This window comes from Lemur catta, chromosome 1, assembly GCF_020740605.2.
Source record: "Lemur catta isolate mLemCat1 chromosome 1, mLemCat1.pri, whole genome shotgun sequence".
NCBI classification, from domain to species: domain Eukaryota; kingdom Metazoa; phylum Chordata; class Mammalia; order Primates; family Lemuridae; genus Lemur; species Lemur catta.
Genome location: NC_059128.1, coordinates 104,445,606 through 104,465,056, shown reverse-complemented (window position 1 = coordinate 104,465,056; position 19,451 = coordinate 104,445,606). Strand labels below are relative to the sequence as shown.

At 60.5% G+C, this 19,451-nt stretch overlaps 1 protein-coding gene across 1 annotated transcript; it reads right to left on the bottom strand.

Moving 5' to 3' along the window:
* Positions 1-247: 247 nt before the first annotated feature.
* LINGO1 (leucine rich repeat and Ig domain containing 1) lies at positions 248-18,182 on the bottom strand. The gene is made up of 2 exons (XM_045532670.1): positions 17,553-18,182; positions 248-3,079 (listed from the first exon to the last, which is right to left on the bottom strand). The coding sequence occupies exons 1-2, from the start codon at positions 17,556-17,558 to the stop codon at positions 1,223-1,225; spliced, it is 1,863 nt and encodes a 620-aa protein (XP_045388626.1). The 5' UTR covers positions 17,559-18,182; the 3' UTR covers positions 248-1,222.
* Between the last annotated feature and the right edge of the window lie 1,269 nt (positions 18,183-19,451).

The following is a 19,451-nucleotide window of genomic DNA, read 5'->3' as shown; positions in this document are numbered from 1 at the left end:
TTGCATAGGTCCAGGCCAACACTTGAGGGGGCCTCCAGCCCCTAGGGCAGCTCCCGGACCAGAGGTGGGAGGATCTCTGAGGCTCACAGGCCGCGGGACTCCTCTGTGCATCTAGGGCCCACCTCTCCAGCCAATGCCTCTGGCTGCAGCCCGATCCCTGGTCCCCCAGCCCTGCCCCCATGGAGGTCCCTTCACCAGCCCCATCCCCCACAAAGATAACAATGACCATAATGAGAACAGTCACCCACACGTGTGCACAGCGCTTTACAGGTTACAAAGTGTTTCACATACATCATCTCATCAATTCCTCACAACAGCCCTGTGAGGTAGGCAGGGTGGGGGTAATGTTCCCATTTGTACAGATGTGGAGACTGAGGCCCAGAGAGGCCAGTGACCTGCTCAAGGCCACACAACAAGTGAGCAGCAGAGCCAGGACCAGAGGCTAGGTCTCTGTCCTACCTCTGGCCCCCGGCTCTCTCCACTAGCTGTGCTGTCCCCCAGGAGGACCCCAGCCCCTGTCCAGAGTCTCAGCCACACCCAAGCCCGGCTCCCACCCCCTGGCAGTCGTGCTGCCTGGCAGCCTGGCCGACCTGCCCCTCCACCTGCTCCCTGCAACAGCCAGCCCAGGTCTGGGCCGGGCCGCCACCCCGCCTGCCCCGACGACACCCTGGCCGGGACAGGCAAGCAGGGCTGGAGCCTCCTTTCCTGTTTTCCTGAGTGATCCCTCCCCACAGGGGAAGAGAAGAGAAAGGAGGAAGAGGAGGAGGAGGAAGAGAAAAACAAGAAACTGAGTTGGAAGAGGCCCTGGAGCAATCAGGACGTCAAAGTTTGCATTCCGACTAGCTATAGGAAATAGTTTTTTTTCTCTTTTTATTATTTCAAGTTTTCATAAAAATCCATAATTATTGAAACCCAAGTTACAGAGGAAGTTCGTAACTTTTTTATTGAATTATTGACTCTGCCGCGTGTCGGTCTGTCGGCTTTCAACTCCAGTCTGTCAATGAGCGACCCTGTGCAGGTGGGGTCCCCAGGCCTGGGCTTCTGAGGTCCTGGTAGAAAGAGGGCAGGTGGTGAGGGCCGTGGGGCAGCAGGGGATGGGCGGAGGGAGCAAGAGAACGTGTGGAGGGGAATGGAGGAGGGGAAGGACTGGGGAGTGAGCGGGTGGCGGCCAGGCCCCTTCCCCTGCCCGGCCGCCTGGGGGTCCCTGCCCCCCGCCCCGTCCTCATATCATCTTCATGTTGAACTTGCGGGGCGCGTCGGCGGAGCTGATGCCTGCATCTGACTTCCGGGGCACGTACTCGATCTCGATGTTGTGCTTCGTGTTGCCCTTGCCCCGGCTCCAGAGAAACAGCAGCACCAGGCAGAAGAGGACGACGCCCAGGAAAGAGATGAAGCCCATGGTGGTGGCGATGATGAGGGTCTTGATGTCAAAGGGGAAAGGCACGGTGGCGCGGGTGCTGTTGGCCTCTCCCTCGCCCGGCTGGTTGGAGATGAAGGCGAAGGTCTTGTTGGGCTGATGGGGCCAGTCGGGAGAGTAGCTGCGCACATGCAGGTGGGCGGGCATGGAGTCGTTGCCGCCCGCGTTGGCCGCGATGCACAGGTACGTGCCGTTGTCCTGTACCTGGGCGTAGCGCACCTCCAGCGTGCCATCGGGGAAGACTGTGAGCCGCCCGTTGCTCTTGGCTGAGACCAGGTGCTTGCGGGGCGAGAGCCAGAGGATGGCGGGCGGCGGGTCGCCGTCTGCACGGCACACAAACTGCACCGTGTGGCCCTCATCCACAAACACCTGCTGGGCCTTGCGGTCCCGGATGCGGGCGCGGCGGCAGGTGAAGTAGTTGGGCAGTAGCACATCGGGGAAGTCCTTGAACTCCTTGCCCTGGACGAACTCAGGCGTGGCGCACGTGGGCTGCTGCCGGTTGAAGTTGAGCCGCCAGCGGCGCCGGAACACCCACAGGAGCCGGCAGTCGCAGGCCAGCGGGTTGGAGTCCAGGATGAGCGTCTCCAGGTTGCCCACCGAGTGGAAGGCTGACTCCTCCAGCGTGGTCAGCTGGTTGCTGGAGACGTTGAGCACACGCAGGTAGTTGAGGCCGCGGAAGGCATAGGGCTCCACCACGGCCAGCTGCCCGCCCACCAGCTGGATCTCCTGCAGCCGCAGCAGCTCATGCAACATGGAGCCCTCGATGGTGCTGATGGGGTTGTAGGAGAGGTTGAGGAAGCGGAGATAGACCAGATGGCGCACGGCCAGGTAGGGCACGGCGGTCAGATTGCAGTGTGTGATGGACAGGGACGTCAGGTTGAGGCCGTAGAGGCAGTTGGGTGTCATGGTGTCCAAGTAGGGCCAGTGGGAGATCTCTAAGACCTTGAGCCGGTACAACCTCTTGAAGGAGTAGTCCCGGATGGCGTTGATGTTGAGGTGCCGGAGCCTTAGGACGATGAGACCGTGCAGGTGGGACAGCGCCTCGGTGGGGATGGAGGTCAGGTTGCATTTCTCCAGGGTCAGCTGCTCCAGGCTGTTGAGGCCGCTGAAGGCGCGGTGGGAGATGTACACGAGGTCGTTGTCACCAACCTCCAGCGACTTGAGGTTGTACAGGTCCTGGAACATGTAGTCCAGCAGGATGACAATCTTGTTCTCGCTGATGTCCAGCTTGGTCAGGTTACTGAGGCCAGTGAAGACGCCCAGCGGGATGAGCTTCAGGCGGTTGCTGCGGAGACCCAGCGTCCGGAGGTTGAAGAGGTTGTTGAAGGCGCCGGGCTCCACGGCGCTCACGATGTTCTCGTTGAGCTCCAGCTCCTCCAGGTGCGGGAAGCTGGCAAACTCGTCCTGGTTGAGCGTTTTGATGCGGTTCTTACCCAGGTCCAGCAGGCGAGTCTCGGTAGGGATGCCCTCGGGCACCGCCACAAAGCGCTTGCGGTGACAGAGCACAGCGCGGTCCTGGGCGGAGCACTCGCAGCGGGGCGGGCAGCCTGTGGCAGAGCCTGACAGCACCGAGCCCAGCACCAGCAGGAGGATGGGCTGCCAGCAGGCCAGGAGGGGGCTGGGCACGCTCCTCGCACCCGCCGCCAGCATCCTCTCGCTCACCTGCAGCAGGAGCAAGCACAGGGCAGCGGGGGCAGTTAGAGGGCAGCGTTTGGTTGGACCCCACCCCAAGCCCTGTGCGCCCCCTGAGCCCTCCCGCCTGCCGAGATGACCCTGACACAGACAGAGAGGAGGGGTCCACATGCCCAGGCCAGAGGGCCCCGGCCGCCCCTGCTGCGCACTCCCTGCCTCTCACCCGGTCCAGTCTTCCCAGAGGACCCTCCCGGCAGCCCTGGGATGGGGGCGTTCAGGGAAGGGCAGGTCACCCCAGAGGAGCCTGGGGCATTGGTACCACCTCCTTTACATTCTGCAGGTGGTGTCACTCCAGGCATGCGCCCTACCTGAGCCTCAGCTCCCCTGCTGCTGTCAGGGATAAAGCCAGGGGGGCCTGGCCGCCCTCGGCTCACAGAGGGGATCAAAGGGGCTCAAGAGCCGAGGCCCCAGGGAACTCTGGCAGCTGCGGAGAGGAGCTGGCGCCCCGCCTGCAGGGCAAGGGTTTCCAGGCTGCTGGGACCCCACCCACTTGCCTTCCGTCCTGAGCTCCCCCAGGTGCTGACAATGTGCCCCTGCCCACCGCCACGGCGGCTGGGCCTGCAGCCCAAGAGTCCTGGGCAGTCAGCAAACCCAGTGGTATTGTCAGTGGTCATCAGTCTGCTCCCTGCCGGGGTTCCCAGATGGCTGGGGGCACCCTCCTCCAGAAAGCCCAGCCCTGAAGCCACCTTCCCCACCCCACCCCCCCCGCACCTGCAAATCCCTACCTGGCCTCCCTCTGGAGCCTGACTCCTCCCTTCCTCTGGGGCCCAGGCCCTCCTGAGCTCTGGGCCAGGGACATCTCGCTGCCCCCGGCCTTGGCTCCTGCGGTGCTTTCCTCCCGGAATGCCCCTTCCCCTGGCTGTTGAAATCCCCCCTCCAAGCCTAATTTAAGCCCACTGCTCTGAGAAGCTTGTTGTGGTCCCCAGTAGGAGGCATGCTCCCCCTCGAAAGGCCCTCGAGCCTTTATCTGTCTGCCTTTCAGGGTCCCAGTCCCCCGGGCCCAGGGCTCTGTGCGGCTGCCAGTCAGCCTCCCACAGCCAGGACAACCCAGGCCACCCTGGAGGTGCCCATCCACACGGCAGCATCGAGGGCGTGAGGCTTGTTCAAGCAGGGCCCTGAAGCCACGTAGGACTTGGGGGTGGTGACAGGCAAGACGGTGCTGGGAGGAGGGCCCAGGTGGCGTGTGGGCTGCAGGTGGAATGGGCACGGGGCGTGCGGGAGCTGGCCTCCCCTTACTCACTCCCATCCCGTGCGCAGAGGCCACTTGTCCCCAGACGGCCTCCCTATCTCCTCCCCCCTCCCCTCTCCCTGTCCACCCCGTGGGGGCTGGGAGGGCTGGTCTGGACCCTAGGGGCTGCTGCCTTCACACTCCAGGGGGTGGACCACGTGGTCTCTGGGGGAACAAGCTGCAGCCATCTTGCTGTGGAGAGGCAAAGACGTACCCCTGCTCCTCCACCCCAGCCTCCAGCACCCCGATGACCGGGCTCACTGCAGGAAGGGGAGAATGTCCCACCTCTCTGCCCGGGCTCAGGCCCTTTTCCCAGCCCTCCCAGCCTCCCCACACCCTCACACAGCCTCTGTTTTCAAGCCCACAGTCATCCATACGTCAACCATTATGGCAGCTGAAGCTCGGAGAGGTGTGGCTGCCCCAGCATACCCAGGCGGTAGAGGGGGCAGAATTGGGACAGGAGCTCTGGTCTGTCAGACTCCAACGGCGCCACACACTTTCGAACGCTCTACCAGTCTCTCAGGCCTGACAGGCACTTCCTGGTTGTTGATTGACTAAGTGACTGATTAACCAGAGAGGACTCAGGGTGTCACTGACATGTTATGGAATCTGCAAGGTTTTTTGTTATCCCCAGGGCTTTGTCCCCGCTGACCCTCCCCTCAGCCCCTTGCGTCCTCTCCATCCAGACTCCTCTGTGGCCCCACCTCTCCCCACCCCACCCCACCCGGCCAAGCTATTTGCCACAGTCACACACGCTCCAGTGCCCTGCCAGAAAAGCAAACAATCCTGACGGGCAATCAATAAGTAATTGGGCCGGCAGCGGGGCCTGGTGCGAGCGTGAGGCTGGGACCCCAAGAGGAAAACAGGACCGTTAGCACCGCTCAGGGCTGGGCCAGGGGGCAGGACGGGAGCTGCCGGAGGAGGCTAAGGGATGAGGGGGAATAATGGGGACTTGGGCCACCCTGAGATGGGAGGAAGCCCCTTATCCAGATGTGAATCTGGCCGCCACCACCTGGCCTCAACCTACCCATCTACCTCCTCTCCCACCACTCCCCTCAGTGAAGCCACCCAGGTGTCCCCCCTTGCCCTACACGTTCCTGCCTCTAAGCCATCTCCTTCTGGAGCTTTGTGGCCTTCTACCCCAAAGGCTGCCTCCTCCACGAAGCCATCCTTGACTTACTCCACCAGATATCATCTCTTGCCCATAACGCCGAAGCCACTTTATTCTTATTAGCAGTGATGTTATGTAATTGGTGTATAGCACACCTCATTCCAAAAGTGCTTTGAGCCAACTGACAGAAAAATTATGCTTTAAGATGATAAAAAGATAAAAGCTAAAGAAGGAAAGCCAGTCAGGAAAGAATGACACAAAGTCCTGCATAATGACTAAAAGGGAGAGCTTCCCAGTGACATGAGCAAAGAGGGAAACATGCCCCCAAACCTCAGCACTTGGCACCCCTCCTGTCATCGTGGGTCAGTCATGGGTACGTTTGTCTTACCTGCTGGAGAGTGAGGTGCCCAAGGCAGACAGTGTGTCTGCAGCCTCAGAGCAAGGTGTGGCACAGAACAGACCCCAGTGAATGTTCTTTGAAAGGAAGTGGGTGTGCACAAGTGAGTTTTTGCAGGGGTGAGTTTCTGCAGTTTTTGATGGGGCTGACCCTGGAGCAGGCCCAGTGCGCAATGAGAGACCCAGGAAGCTGAAGGGTGTTGGTGGAAAAGCTGGCCAGCCATGCCCTCTATAGCTGCCACCTCCAAGTCTGGCAGAGCCATGAGCCATGCTCCATGGGACCACACTAGCTGTCAGAGGACACATCTTATGAATTGCCTCCTCCCCTGCCTTTTACATGTGGCTGTCCAGAAAAGTGGGGAAACTGAGGCCCAGAGAGGGTACAATGCTTGCCCAAGCAGACACAGCAAGAGCACAGCACACCGGGCCTAATATCCTGGCCTCACACCCCCCTGGGGTCCCTGTCACCTAGGGATGCTGGCAGGGTCACATCTGAGGGGTCACTCAAACTGCTGAGTGGGCAATGTGCTGCTCCTGCCCTTCTAGCACCGTTAATCCTGCTGGCTACTCCTGCGGTTGCCAAGAAGAGGTGTTTTATGCATTTTAATCAGTATTTTATTTTGGATCCTTGCCCCCTAAAGGGCTTTCCATAAGGGTGAGTTTAAAAAATTGGACCAATAAATACAAAAGAAATAAACACCAAGGGCAGGCAGGTGGGCAGGCAGAGGAGTGCTGTGCCGGGGCGGCGCGCACAGACCCTGCGGCAGCCAGAGTGCTCCCGTCCTGCAGCGGCGGAAGCCAAGCCCTCGGACCATGCTGCAGCGGGTGAGACCTGGGCTCTGAGCTGCCCCTGCAGTGGAATTGGTCAGGCCACCAGCCACCACGCACACCCTCACTCACGTTCCCGGGGCAGATACCCCCTGGCTCAGGCAGTGCTCCCTGACACATGCAGTTCTCTGCGGCCAGCCGCTATGCGACCTCAGGCAATGCCTGTCCTCTCTGGCCAGATTCCACAGTCCCACAGGAACTAGACTTTCCCCAGCTGGGAAGCCAGCACCCTCAAGCCTGGTTGGGAGTAAAGGGGAGTTTGTGTGTGTAGGGGGGGCGGTTCAGGCCCCAAATTGTAGTTTTGCCAGGGCTGGAAGGATCTATTTGAGGGTGGCCCTAGGTGGCGTGGCTGCCCTGATTGGGGCATCACATTCAGAGTGTCCCCACAGGGCTCAGGGCTGGGGAGGGAGACTGGTGGAGAAGGAAGGGGAATCGCCCACAGGCAGGTTCGAGAACCACTGAGGGAGGTCAGAGGTCATTGTGTACCATGAGACAGCATCCGCAGGGGACAGGGTGCGCCTACCTCCCTAGCACCCAGCCAGGCCCACACAAGCCAGACACACTTAGTAAAGGGGAGGGACTAACATTTGGAGAGCCCCTGTTTCGGGCCAGGCTTTGGGCTTTATGCACATTGTCTGGGAATCCCACACACCAGCATTCAAAAGAGGTATTTCTCACCCATTTTACAGAAGGGAAAAACTGAGGTTCTGAAAAAGGAATTCACTTGCCTTGGGCCTAGGCCACAAAGCTAGCAGGCGGCAGAGCTCTGTTCCTCCTGGCCGGCTGCCTGCCCCAGGGGCTGCCTGGTGTGGAGGGGGACTTCTGGAGCCGAAGGCTCGTCCAGGGGAGGGGCTGGCGTGTCAGGGCAGTGCCAGGGTGAGGCCCCAGGGCTGAGGGAGGGCGCTACTCCTCAGCTACATCCCAGCGTCCTGCCTCCAAAACCTGATAAATGCCTCTCCCCAGCTGTCAGAAAGTGGTATGCTAAACACCCCGCGTGGCGTGTTTTTCCATCACCCTTTTCCTGTGCCTACTGCTGCCGCCTATGCTTGAATCTCACCTAATTTGGGGCTGGCTGCAGCGCAGGATGGCAGGTTTAGTTATTTTAGGTTTACGGTATCAATATTTCATGGTGCTCCCACTCAGCGCTCCTCAGGGACCGCAGGGATCCCCCCCCCACAGGCATGAGATCTGGCGTGGAGGCACCCGCTCCGCCAAGGCTGTGGCCGGGGCCTCTGGTCCTCGGCCTGGCTGCGTGGCCGGGGCGGTTTGGTGTGAGGAGTGGGTGGGTGTGCGGGGGTCTCATCCCGCCCCGATGCCTGCCAGGCCTGTGGCCGCAGGACGGAGTGAGGCAGGACGGAGTGAGGAGGGACGGCGGGCCTGGGAAGGGCCTGAGGGCTTCAGAAAGCCGCCAGGAAGTGACTAGCAGAGCAGGAGAGGGAGAAGGCGACAGAAACGGAGAGACACAGGAGACACATGGTGGGCGAGATAGCAGAGAAAGGCGGTGAGAGGGTGGCAGAGAAGAGAAGGCCAAGGGGGAGCAGGAGGAAGACGGGCCTGGGGGCAGGTGGAGGGGCCAGAAGTTGGAGAAAAGAGAGGACCACAGCTCACCCTGCGGACCCGGGCTCCCTCCACGCATCACAGGTTTGAGCCTTGGGCCTGCTGGGGAGGCTGAGACTCGAGAGGCGAAGGGGCTCACCCTGGGTCACCAAAGCACAGAAGCAAGGCAAGGTCTGGGGTCCTTGTGACTTGCCCTGTCCCCAAGTCCCTGCCTGTCTGAGGTCCCTTCTTTGCTTTGGCTCTAGAATGCTGCTGGATCCAGCTTTTGACATGATAAAGCGGTCAGAGGCAAGTGCCGCTGCCCAGGGCCAGCTGGGCCAAGTAGATGGGGCCGTATAGAAAGGACTCCAGTGGTCACCCCAGCCCGGGTCCCTTCTCCCACAGCAATGGCCACGCATCCACCACTCCGTGCCGGCAGCCTTCAGACCCGGCTCAGAGCCCCTTCTCCAGGCAGCTCTTCTCAAGCCCCACGAAGGAGGGAGCAGCTTTTGTGGGTCCCCTTTGGGCTCAGGCCCCCCTCTAACCAGCACTGGTGGTGTGCTCCTCTCCCTCCTTCTGTTGGTGCTTCTGCAGCCTCCTGTCACGTGGCCCCTGATAGAGAGGGCCAGATCTGGCAAAGGGGCCCCTGAGAGCCGGTCCAACAGCTGCTGGGACAGCTCATGGGAACACCGGGAGGACCCGCACGCTGCTCTGCAGCTCCTAGTCTGGGCTCTCAATGGAGGCAGGCTTCGTGGAGGAGGAGGGCGTGCCGTGGGAGCTGGCGCTGGAATACAAGTACTCTCACAGGCCAAGGGAGACGCAGGAGAGGCGTTTTCAACAGAGGGAACGGCACCCAGTGGAGGTGACGTGTAGCCTGGCCAATGTGGGAGCATCCTGGGACTCCTAACAGCTTCTCTCCTACCCCAAACCCTGACCCAGTCCGGGACTCCTTTTAAAGACTCTCCTGTGTGGCTTTCCAGGGCTGATCCCTGCGGAGGTGTGAATGGCTGGTAATGGCGTAAGGTGGGAGCTGCTAATGGGAAATAATCCAGTCCTGGCCAGTCTGATCCAGCAGAGCCTGGGAGCAGGGCTGCCTCGGGCACATGGGGAGGAGGAGGCTGGACGGGGGCCCTGAGAGGAGCCCAGCGCCGAGGCAGAGCTCCTGCAGGAGAGATCCAGACCGACTTCCAGGCGCTGCCGGCGGCAGCCAGTGTCCCTCTGTCTCCTCCAGGCTGGTCCACCCGCCTTTGCCTGCCCTCCCCTCTCTCCTCCTCCTCCTCCAGCCGCCCCCCACAGGGAGAGAAAAATCAACCTGCAAGAAAATTGAGGTCATGTCCTTTGTCGTGTATAATTCTTTTATTTTCCTTTAGCTCTTGGTTCTGGCAAAGAGTTGCTTGCCCCCGGGGTCTGTGTGTGTGTGTGGCCAGAGTGGGTGTGTGTGCAGCTGCCCCTCCTCCCGACAGCCACTCTCATAGCTCAATCCTCGCCCAAACCTGCTCCCCTGGCCTCGGCCACCCTCCCTCATCAGGTGGCTGCCAGGCACCCCCCCAGCTGCCCTGGGCAAGCACCCGGCCCCCTTGCACTTGAGGGAGGAATGCCCCTGCCCACCCCACCACCCACCCTGGCAGAGCGCAGCCATCTCAGGAGCTGCCGGCCTTCCGGCCAGCCCGCAGCCCCAGGCCATTTGTGGGATAAATTATGAATTTTAATTGTCAGAGCATCTTAGTGTTTAAAGGCTTCTATATATAGGCTCTGCCCTCTAGGAGTGGCAGGCTCGCAGGGGAGCAGCAGTCAAGCAGGGCCTGGGGCTGCTCATTCTGGGTGAGGAAAAGGCTGAGGCCTGGGCTCCAGCATGGTGTCCCTGCCCTGCTGTGTGACCTTGGGGTGTGGGTGGGGTCCTGGGTTGCCTATGCTGGGCCCACCGGAGCAGATGGCACCCCCACTTGGATGGGCGCTGTCCCAGAGCTGGGGAGGGGTAGGCAAGAGCCTATATGGAGTAACCTGGGGGGGTCCAAGGAAAACCCAGGTCCTGCACCTCCGTATCTCCTGTCTCATGTCTTGAGATGCCCACCCAGGTTCTCAGGGACGGGAAGACACTACTCAAGGCCTCTGGCCTCATCCCCTGCCCAGGCCAGTGGCCCCTTGGGACATTCCTACCTCATCCTCACTCATCCTCTTCTGGCTTCCTGGGGCCCCCAGGGGACCCCTCCCACCTGCCCCAGTCCTCAGGGCTCCTCTACCCTGGGAATAGCTCAGGCCTGGAAACCAGCCAGCGCCCACTGGGAGAGCTGTAGGCCTTGGGCTTGGGATGTGAGTAGGGGGCGGTCACAGCCCAGGGTGGCCAGTGGGGAGCTGCAGGGAGTGGCGGGACTAGCATGGGATTTGGGATTAGCCAGAGACCTAATAAACATAATGACAATGATAAGGATGATTGAAAAAACCCTCTAGGAGGGGCTTTGGTGTGCCAGGCGTTATTGCAAGCACTTTATATACAAAAATTCATTTAATCCCACGACAACCCATTGAGGATACTGTCATTATCCCCACTTTGCAGATGGAAGAAGCGGAAGCACAAAGAGGTCCTGCAACTTGCTCAAGGTCACAAAGGTAGCATGAGTTGAAACCCACAGTGCGGCTCCAGAGTCCACGCTCTCCGTCACTGCCCTATGGCGCTTTGTTAAAAAAAGCAGCTGACACGAACATAGCACTGACTACACACCAGGCATGCACTCGTTTGATCTTCACAATAACCCTCGGAGGTCGGTATTATTATCCCTGCTGTACTGATTAGAGGACTGAGGCACAGAGAGGTGATGCAACTCGCCCAAAGTCACACAGTGGTAAGTGGCAGAGCTGGACCAGGCCTGAGGCAGTTAGGACCCCAGGTTGTCATGACCACCCTTGTGTACTACCTCTCTCTGGTTCAGGTTCAAGGACCTGCTGAGCTGCACGATCCTGGACAGGTGGCTTTACCTCTCAGGACCACAAACTCCTCATTTGGAAAAGGGGATGGCAGACTTCACGCTGCCCTTTCAGGGCTGGGGGCAGAGTTCAGGGAGAGGAAAGGGAAGAGACATTCACCACACACACGATGGGCTTTGCTGATGACGCTGCCGACCGCCCCACATTAACCCCACTTTACTCATGAGGAATCTGAGGCTCTGAGCTGTCAGTTCATCTGCCCAAGGTCCTGAGCTTGCCTGACTTCAAAGGCGTGATAACCTTAGAGACCATCACACAGATGTGGAAACTGAGGCCCAAGAGAATCAGGGACTTTTTTTTTTTTTTTTTTTTTTTGAGACAGGGTCTCGCTCTGTTGCCAGGGCTCGAGTGCCATGGCGTCAGCCTAGCTCACAGCAACCTCCAACTCCTGGGCTCAAGTGATCCCCCTGTCTCAGCCTCCTGAGTAGCTAGGACTACAGGCACATGCCACACACCTGGCTGAGTTTTCTATTTTTTTTGTAGAGATTGGGTGTCGCTCTTGCTCAGGCTGGTCTCGAACTCCTGACCTCGAGCGATCCTCCCACCTCAGCCTCCCAGAGTGCTGGGATTACAGGCGTGAGCCACCGTGCCCGGCCACCATCAGGGACTTGTCCAGGGTCCCACGGCCACTCAGGGCTAGGCCTAGGAAGAACCCCAGCCTCTCCACTGGAGCTACCTTTTCTCCTCAACCTCACGCGAGGGTCACATACCACCCCCACAGTGGGGCTATGTCAGGGACCGGTGAAGGTCTGGGTTATTTCTGCCTCAAAGGGGGAAAAGATTTAAAAACAATCCCCCAACAGATCACAAACCAGGGTCTGGCAAGTTATTTATAACATGGACAAACACTTGCCTTTCTCCCAGCACTGGCTGGTCAAAGCCCTCTCTGCTCAATTGAATCTTGGCCAACCCCTTGCCAAATCCCATTTTTCCAACCTGGTAAACTGAGCTCAGTATCAGGGAGGTGACGGACCTTCTAGTCAGACACATACAGGTGTTGTTCCTTGATCAGGCACAACCGATGGTGTCACCCAGTGCCAGTTCGTGAGAAGCCCATACCGAGGTGGTGGGGGAGAGGAACTGGCACCTCTGTAAATCCCTAAGGAGTGTATCGAGGCTAAGGGTGCAGGGGACCCACTGCAGGCCCAGGGAGCAGAGCCAAGACCCATGCGTGGAGTCACAGGGGAGGCCCGTTCAGCTCAATGTGAGGAATCAGTTGGAAGAAGATCAGATGGCTCAAGGTGGAAGATCTGCTCTGGTAGTCAGTGAGCAGCCCGTCATGAGAGGCATGCAAGCAGAGACCATAGATAAAGGTCACTGCAGGAAGACACCTCAGCTGGGATCAACACCTCAGTATCCCCTCTCAGCTCTGAGATGCCCCCGTCTTGCATCCAAGTAAAGGGACTTGACATGGCCGGCCCCCCAGTGCATCTGCAGCCCTGCACCGGGTCAGGCAGAGGCAGCGTGCTGGCCAGGCCCCTACCCATTCCCAGAGCCAAGAGCAGGTTCTCTGCAGAGGGAAGCAGAGGAGGTGGCAGAGAGATTAATTCCCTGAAATGGGAAAAAATAGAAAAACACACACACACCACACACCCTAATAACATGTAATAAGAGGTTGGAGACGAGGAACAATGCCCTGGTAATGTCACCCTGGTGGCAATCAATTTGGGTGTCACATGAAATAGGCATAATTATTCCGCCAGCCCTGGCGCTAGTCTTTAACCACCTCCAGGGGCCCAGGCCCAGGCGGGGAAGGCAGTGTGGAATCAGTCGTTGGTGCACGAGGCTGGCAGAGGGAGCCACTCCAAATGAGCCTGCCAGCACCAGGCTCCTCAGCCCCTCTGGGCAAGCAGGGGGCTTGATGCCCTTGTGGGCAGGGGCCCGGGAGCCACCTTGCTCCGCCGCCCCTCACCCTCTCCATGGGCAAGAGCAATCAGAGGACTCCCTAAGGAAGTGGGCACGGAGAAGGCACGAACACACATTTGTTCCATCCAGTGTTCATTCCCTGGGTCACCAAACCCTTAGTAAGCACTCACCAATGCCAGGCCCCATGCCACATGCCAGGGTGTAGAGATGGAGTTTTCAGTGGCTATGCAGGAAGCGGGGGTGTTAAAATAATGAAACACAGGCTCCCTCTGCCTCCCAAGCTAGCTAGCATCACGCCTTCCCATCCTGGGGTGAACAGAGAGCCACTGGGGTTCCTGGAATTTGCTGTCCTCTTTTTGTTCTAAATGTGCAGAAACTTCAGCCCCCCTTGCTCCTCTTTCATTCCCACTTCCTTGGGGAGTCCTCCCCGATTGCTCTCGCCCACCCCTGAGCTCTGGGCTTGCACAGACAGCAGCCCCACCACTGGGGAAACTGAGGTGCAGTGGGAACGACCACTTGACTTACTGTGCACCCGATACACACTGGCTGCTGCCCATCTCAGCCCCACTCCATACACCGGAAACCCTGACTTCCAGAAACGCAAATCAAGGCCATAACGAAATATCATCTTACACTCATTCAATCAGTAAGAATCAAGACATCTGACAACACTGAGTGCTGCCGAGGAATGGGACGTTCAGCTCCTGCTGGGGGAAGCGAAAACCGGTCCAAGCAATTTGGAAAGCGCTGGGCCACATTTCCTAGTAAAGCTGCATATGACATGGCCTGCGGCCTAGCACTTCTGCTCCTACTGTGCGCCCCAGAGACACTCTGCGTGTTGCCTCACGGGATGGGACAAGAAGGTTCATGGCAGCGCTGTTTCTAAGAGCAAAAAAGGGAGATAACCAAAGTGCCCACTGGTCGGAGAACAATAGATACACTGCTATGTGCAAATAACAGAACATTATACACCAGTGAAAACAAATGAGCCATGTCCACTATTCACAACGACAGGAGTTAAGCTTCAGAACATGACGGTGAGGGTTGTATACAGTTCACGCTCTTCTCATAAAGCCCCAAAATAGCTAAAACTCAACAACTTCTATATATTAAAATATATGACTTTAAAGAGGCAACAGAATGTTAAATGCATAATTTACAGTAGTCATTGCCTCAGGAAAGGAAGCCAAGGGACAGGGTGTGGAGAAGTGCACCTTCTGTCATTAACGTGCCAGAGTTTAAGCTGGAGAATAGGGTCATGGTGCTCATTAGAATATTATTGCTACTACTATTAATACTAAACACATTGATTAATTAGCAGGCCAGGCTGGATCAGTGAGCAAGAGCCCCAGCCCAGAGACCAGGAGGGAGGCATTCTAGACTGAGCATCGTCCTGGTAAGCTGGGGACTTAGTGCAAGTCGCTGCACCGCTCTGGCTCTGTTTTTTCAGGTATAAAAACCAAATCTCTGTACCTACCGCCTACGAGGATAAGAGTGCGAGCACATCACTGGTACAAACTATGAATAGCTGGCTTTTATTAAGAGCTTACTGTATACCAGGCACTGTTCTAAATGCCTTGCATTTATCAGCACATTTCATCGTTTTGGCCTCCATAGAGGTAGATACCATTGTCATCCTCACTCTTTCTACAAAGAATCTTCCCTGGTCCTGGAATCCCCTGCTTTCTGTGTCTCTGCAAAGTCTGCTACTTCCTCAGGACTCAGCCTCCCTCTCTTCCTAGAGGACCCCTGACTGCCTCGGCCCCCAGGGAGAAATTCCACCCTTCTCCGTGCCTGTGTGGGCTACTCAGTACCCTGCCTGGGCATTTCTGATGTCACCTAGGTCTGTCCATCCATGCAGGCTGCCATTGTGTCCTCTCCAAGGTAGTCCTTGCCACCTAGCCAACATCTGCTCCCTGGTGCCTCCCAGTGTCTGCCCCGTCCCTGGGAACAGGCAAAGGAGCCCAAAGAAAGCTGCCCAGGGTGTTAAAGGCGACCCATGGGAGCCACAGCAGGGCCCAGCCCAGAGCAGGGCAGCAGCTCAGCCAGGACGTGCAGGACAAATGCAGGAATGAATGGGCTGGTAAATGTTAGGTGCAAACCAGTGTTATTTTATGTTGTGGGTGCACAGGAGGAGGAGGACCAGTGACTTGGCGCAGTCAGAGAGGCCTCTTGCAGGAGGGCCCAGGAGAAGAAAAGGAGAGAGCCTTTTGGGCAAGGACTCAGGACCAACCAGGTGAGGATGGGGGACATGTGGAGGAACTGGTGGGCACAGAACAGGGAGCCGCCAGTGGCTAACCCTCAGGGGCAGGGGAACCTGGGGCTGGAAGGCCACCATCCTTCCACAGAGTGGCACACACAGGACAGCCAGACCAAGAGACTCCAGCCAGCAAACCAAGGCCCTGACTCTGAAACCACCACCACCAACTGCCTCCTCTCCCTGGCCCTTCCCTGGCCGCACTTCCTCTACCCTCCACCTGACACACTGCCTCAGACCTCCAGGGGACCTGCACAAGTCACTGCCTTGTCTCAACAGCAATGCACCCCAGCCCCTGCAGGACACTTGCTTCCTGGGCCCCTGCAGAGCAGCACCACGTGAGCCATCACTGGTCCCAGGGATCCTTTCTGGCTTCATGCTGGACAGCAGCCCACCTCCATAAGAGGTGTTTGTTTTTTTTTTTGGCGGGGGTGGGGGTCCCACTGGAGTTCTGGATTTCAGAAAACAATGCTCAGAGGCAGGGGATGGGGAAGATGGCCCCTAGGATCAAAGAGGACTATTGCAAGGAGCAGAGTGGTCTCTCCACCTCCCTTCCAGTCACACAGGGCCCCTCAGCCTATAAGCCAGGACCTCAGCCTTGAGCACACACCCATCTCCCTAAAAGCTGGTCCCTTCCATTCGGGACCCACTCTAACTCCAGGCCCTGCGAGCACTGCAGCCTTAACCAAGCCCTACCCAGTGCCCATCTCACACTTAAATTGGCAGGGGGTGGGGATGGGGCTGGGGGCAGAGACTGCAAGAGATGCCACAGGGGGCCTGTCCCAGCCTTTTTAAGCCCCCACCAGGAGGGGCAGCCGGGTGCTACTGGGAGCCCGAGTCTGTGCCCTCTTTCAGCACGGCTCCAAGGAGTTCTTGGCTTCTCCCCTCCGCCACCCCATACCCTCCCTCCTGCCTCAGGCTGCTGGTATAAAGCAGGAAGGACAGTCACGCTGTCCCAGTGGACCAGGTGTTAGCACCTTCCGAGAGGCGTGAGGACTTTGAGCCCCTCCTGGCCTGAACAAGGACAAAGGGGCTGGGAGCAGCTGGCCGCTCTTTCCTCACCAGCGCTCCTCCTCGCTGGGTCTGGGGAAGCCCCGGGCTCTTCGTGGCTGAGCGCCTGACTCACTGCTCCCCAGGCATGGGCGGCCCCAGTGCTGGAGCCACTGGCATAATGACCAGCAGGGCTGAGCTCGGAGCCGTGGGCCCGGCTGGGCTGCGCGCCCTCTGGCTGCCCAAGCCAAGCAGAGGAGGACTGAGGGAAAGCTGGGCTGGCACGAAAGGGCTTGCCCAGATGGTACTGCCCCCCACCTCAGGGCCTCCTGCACTCCCACCCAACCAGGGCAGAGCTGTTCCCACCCTTCCAAGATGCCCCTCCTCCCCCACCCTGACCCCAGGGCCTCTGAGAACAAAGAGGAGGTACCAGGCACAGCCAGGGCTGGATGGGGCTGCTGCGATCCCAGCAAGAACCAGGAGGGACAGCACGCTGGCCTGGCCCCACCCCTCCTCCTCAAAGTGGGATCCACCCGGAGGGACACATCTGGGCGCCTTGGGGAGCAGGAAACCAACAGCCCACCGCAAAAAGGGTGTGGAGGGTAGCAGGAGGCTCCCTCCTCACCTCCCTCTTCTCAGCTGGTTCCCACCTCCCACCAGCTCAGCCTCAGAATGAAAAGTGGGGCAGGAGGAGGTGAGAAGCCCAGCTGAAGGCAGACAAAGGGGAGGCCCCTAAAGGGTTCCTGGGCTCTCCTTGTCCCCAGCTCCCTCCCTGCCACTCTCCCCACTCCCTGTTCCCTCTCCTTTTCACTGGCATGAGCTGGAAAGGGGCATTGCTTGTGTGTGGCGGGGAGCTGCCATCCCTGGCCTGGGGGTATCTGGGGTCCATGGAGAGAGGCAGCCACCCAGGGCTGAGCAGGGGGATTACCATCGAGGGTGACCACTGCTCAGAATGGGAGGGGGACAGGACGGGGAGACTGAAGCAGGACTGGGATGCCGGTGGGGGCCCCTCCACAGCTCCGGGCTCCTGGCTTGCCCACCTAGAATTTGTTGGGGTCAGCGGAATGGGAAAGGAAGAATCTTCATTTCTGAAGCTTAAGAGGAAATCAGGCCTGTAACCCCAAAGGGGGTCTGAGTGGAGTGGGGTGCACCGCAGCCCCAGGAGGGCGCAGCCAGGGACAACAGCGGTCCCCAGAAGCGCTCGCCAAGGGGCGCCCGCTCGGGGCTCGGCTGCGGCCGCTGGGCTCACCTGCATCCCGGGCGCGCCTTCGGTCTGCTCGGCTTGGTCAGCAATCGCATGTCTCTCCCGCCGGCCCGGCGCGGCCCCAGCCCCTGCCCAGCCCCCTCCTCGGTCTCCTCCTCCTCCGACACCTCCGCCCGGCAGTCCGCTCGCCCTCGCGGGGCTGGCCGTCCGCCTGTCTGTCCCACGCGGGCGGGAGCCAAGCCGGAGCCGGAGCCGGGGCCGAGGCAGGGGCTCGGGAGTGGGGAGGCGGGAGGCCACGGCCCCGGCGGGCGGAGGGGCGGGCGCACTCAGGACGCGCGGCGCGGGCTCCACGAGCCTGGTTCCGCGCCCCGGGCAGGCCCGGAGCCGCCGCCGCCGCCTCTGCCGCTGGGGCCGGGGTCGAGGCCGGGCGCGCTCCGCAATGGGGACGGGGCCGGGGCTTGGGCCGGCGGGCAGCGGCCGCGCATGCTGCTCGGAGCCCCGCGTCGGTAGAGGGGCCGGAGCGGCGCGGGTGAGGACTCCGCTCGCTCCGGGGCCGGGACTGGGACCCGCCGCCGCCGCCTGCGCTGTCGCCCGCCGCCCGCTCCGGCTCCCGCGCCGGCTCCCGCCCGGGCTCCCGCTCGGGCTCCGCGCTCTGCAGCGGCGCGGGGAGGGAGCGCCAGAACGAGCGGGGAGGGAGGAGGGCCGGGGAGGGACGGCGCGCGCGCGCGGCGGGAGGGGCGGGCAGGAGAAGGCGCGGCCGCAGTGCCGGGGGCTGTCTCCTCTCGGCGAAGGGGGCGGAGAGCGGAGAGCGCCCCAACCCTGCCCGCACAGATGGGCAGCGAGACCGGCAGGGCACACGAGGGGCGCGCCGGCCTCGCGCCCGAATCGGCGCCCCGCGCCCTCGCCCCGCACACGGCCGCGCCCCTCCGGGTCCCGGGCTGCGGGCGAGTCCGGCCTGCGGGCCTCCGCGGGTGCGCGCCCGCGCGTGTGATTATGTGTGGCCACACATGTGCATGTTAGCGCGTGAGCACGTCACACGTGTTAACGCGGGTCGCTGCACACTGCCGTGTGGACGAACACACGCGCGACAGGGACGGGGCCCCGCCCGGCAGCGTGGTTTGCAGCCCGCGCCTGGTCCTAGCGTCTTGCGAAGTCGCGAACCCTGGAGGCCCCGCATCCCGGCGGGCTCGGGGCGAGGCAGGCAGAGCGGAAAGCTCCGGAGGACGGCGAGGGAGCCGCGCGGGCTCCGCGGCCCCACCGGGAGCTGGGTCTGGAGTCCCGCTCGCGGTCCCGCTGAGGGCGCCCCGGCCGCAGGCAGCGCGCACGGCGGCCCGCAGGGGGCACTGCCGAGCCTCCGCCGGAGCTTCGCTGTCCCTACCCCGCTCCGGGACCGTTCGCGGCGCCTCGCCGGGGCGCCTCCCGCCTCAGAGATCTTGCCCCGCAGACAGAGACCGGGCTGGCGGGATGTCTCGTCAAAGCCTGCAGAACAGGACCTCGGGACCTCACCCTCCACTGGACACCCCTGTCCGTCTTGAAGCCCGAGCTCCTTAACGCCCAGCCAGTTTTGTCAGAGTAACCGCCAGTGCAGACCCACCAGGCGTCCCTGCCCTGGGCTGGCAGCATCCCCATTAGCACAGGAGTGCTCCGACACCTTGAGTCCACTGGGGTAGCACTTTGGGCCAGGGAAGGAAGCAGAGGCCGGGAAGGACAAACTGGCCCAAGGCCTCTCAGACCCTGGGGCAGACCCTAGGATCCTGCTCCCCGTGCCACCCCCTTCCCCCAAGGGGCCTGCGTGGCCTTCACGGCAGAGATGCTTGGCTGGCACGGAGAGGCCACTCTCCCACCCCACCCCACCCCCCGTCCCCAGCATCATCTTGCTTCTCCACCGTTCAGCCTCATACATAGCCCAAAGAGTCGCACAGACCTTCTGTTCCAGCCAAACCA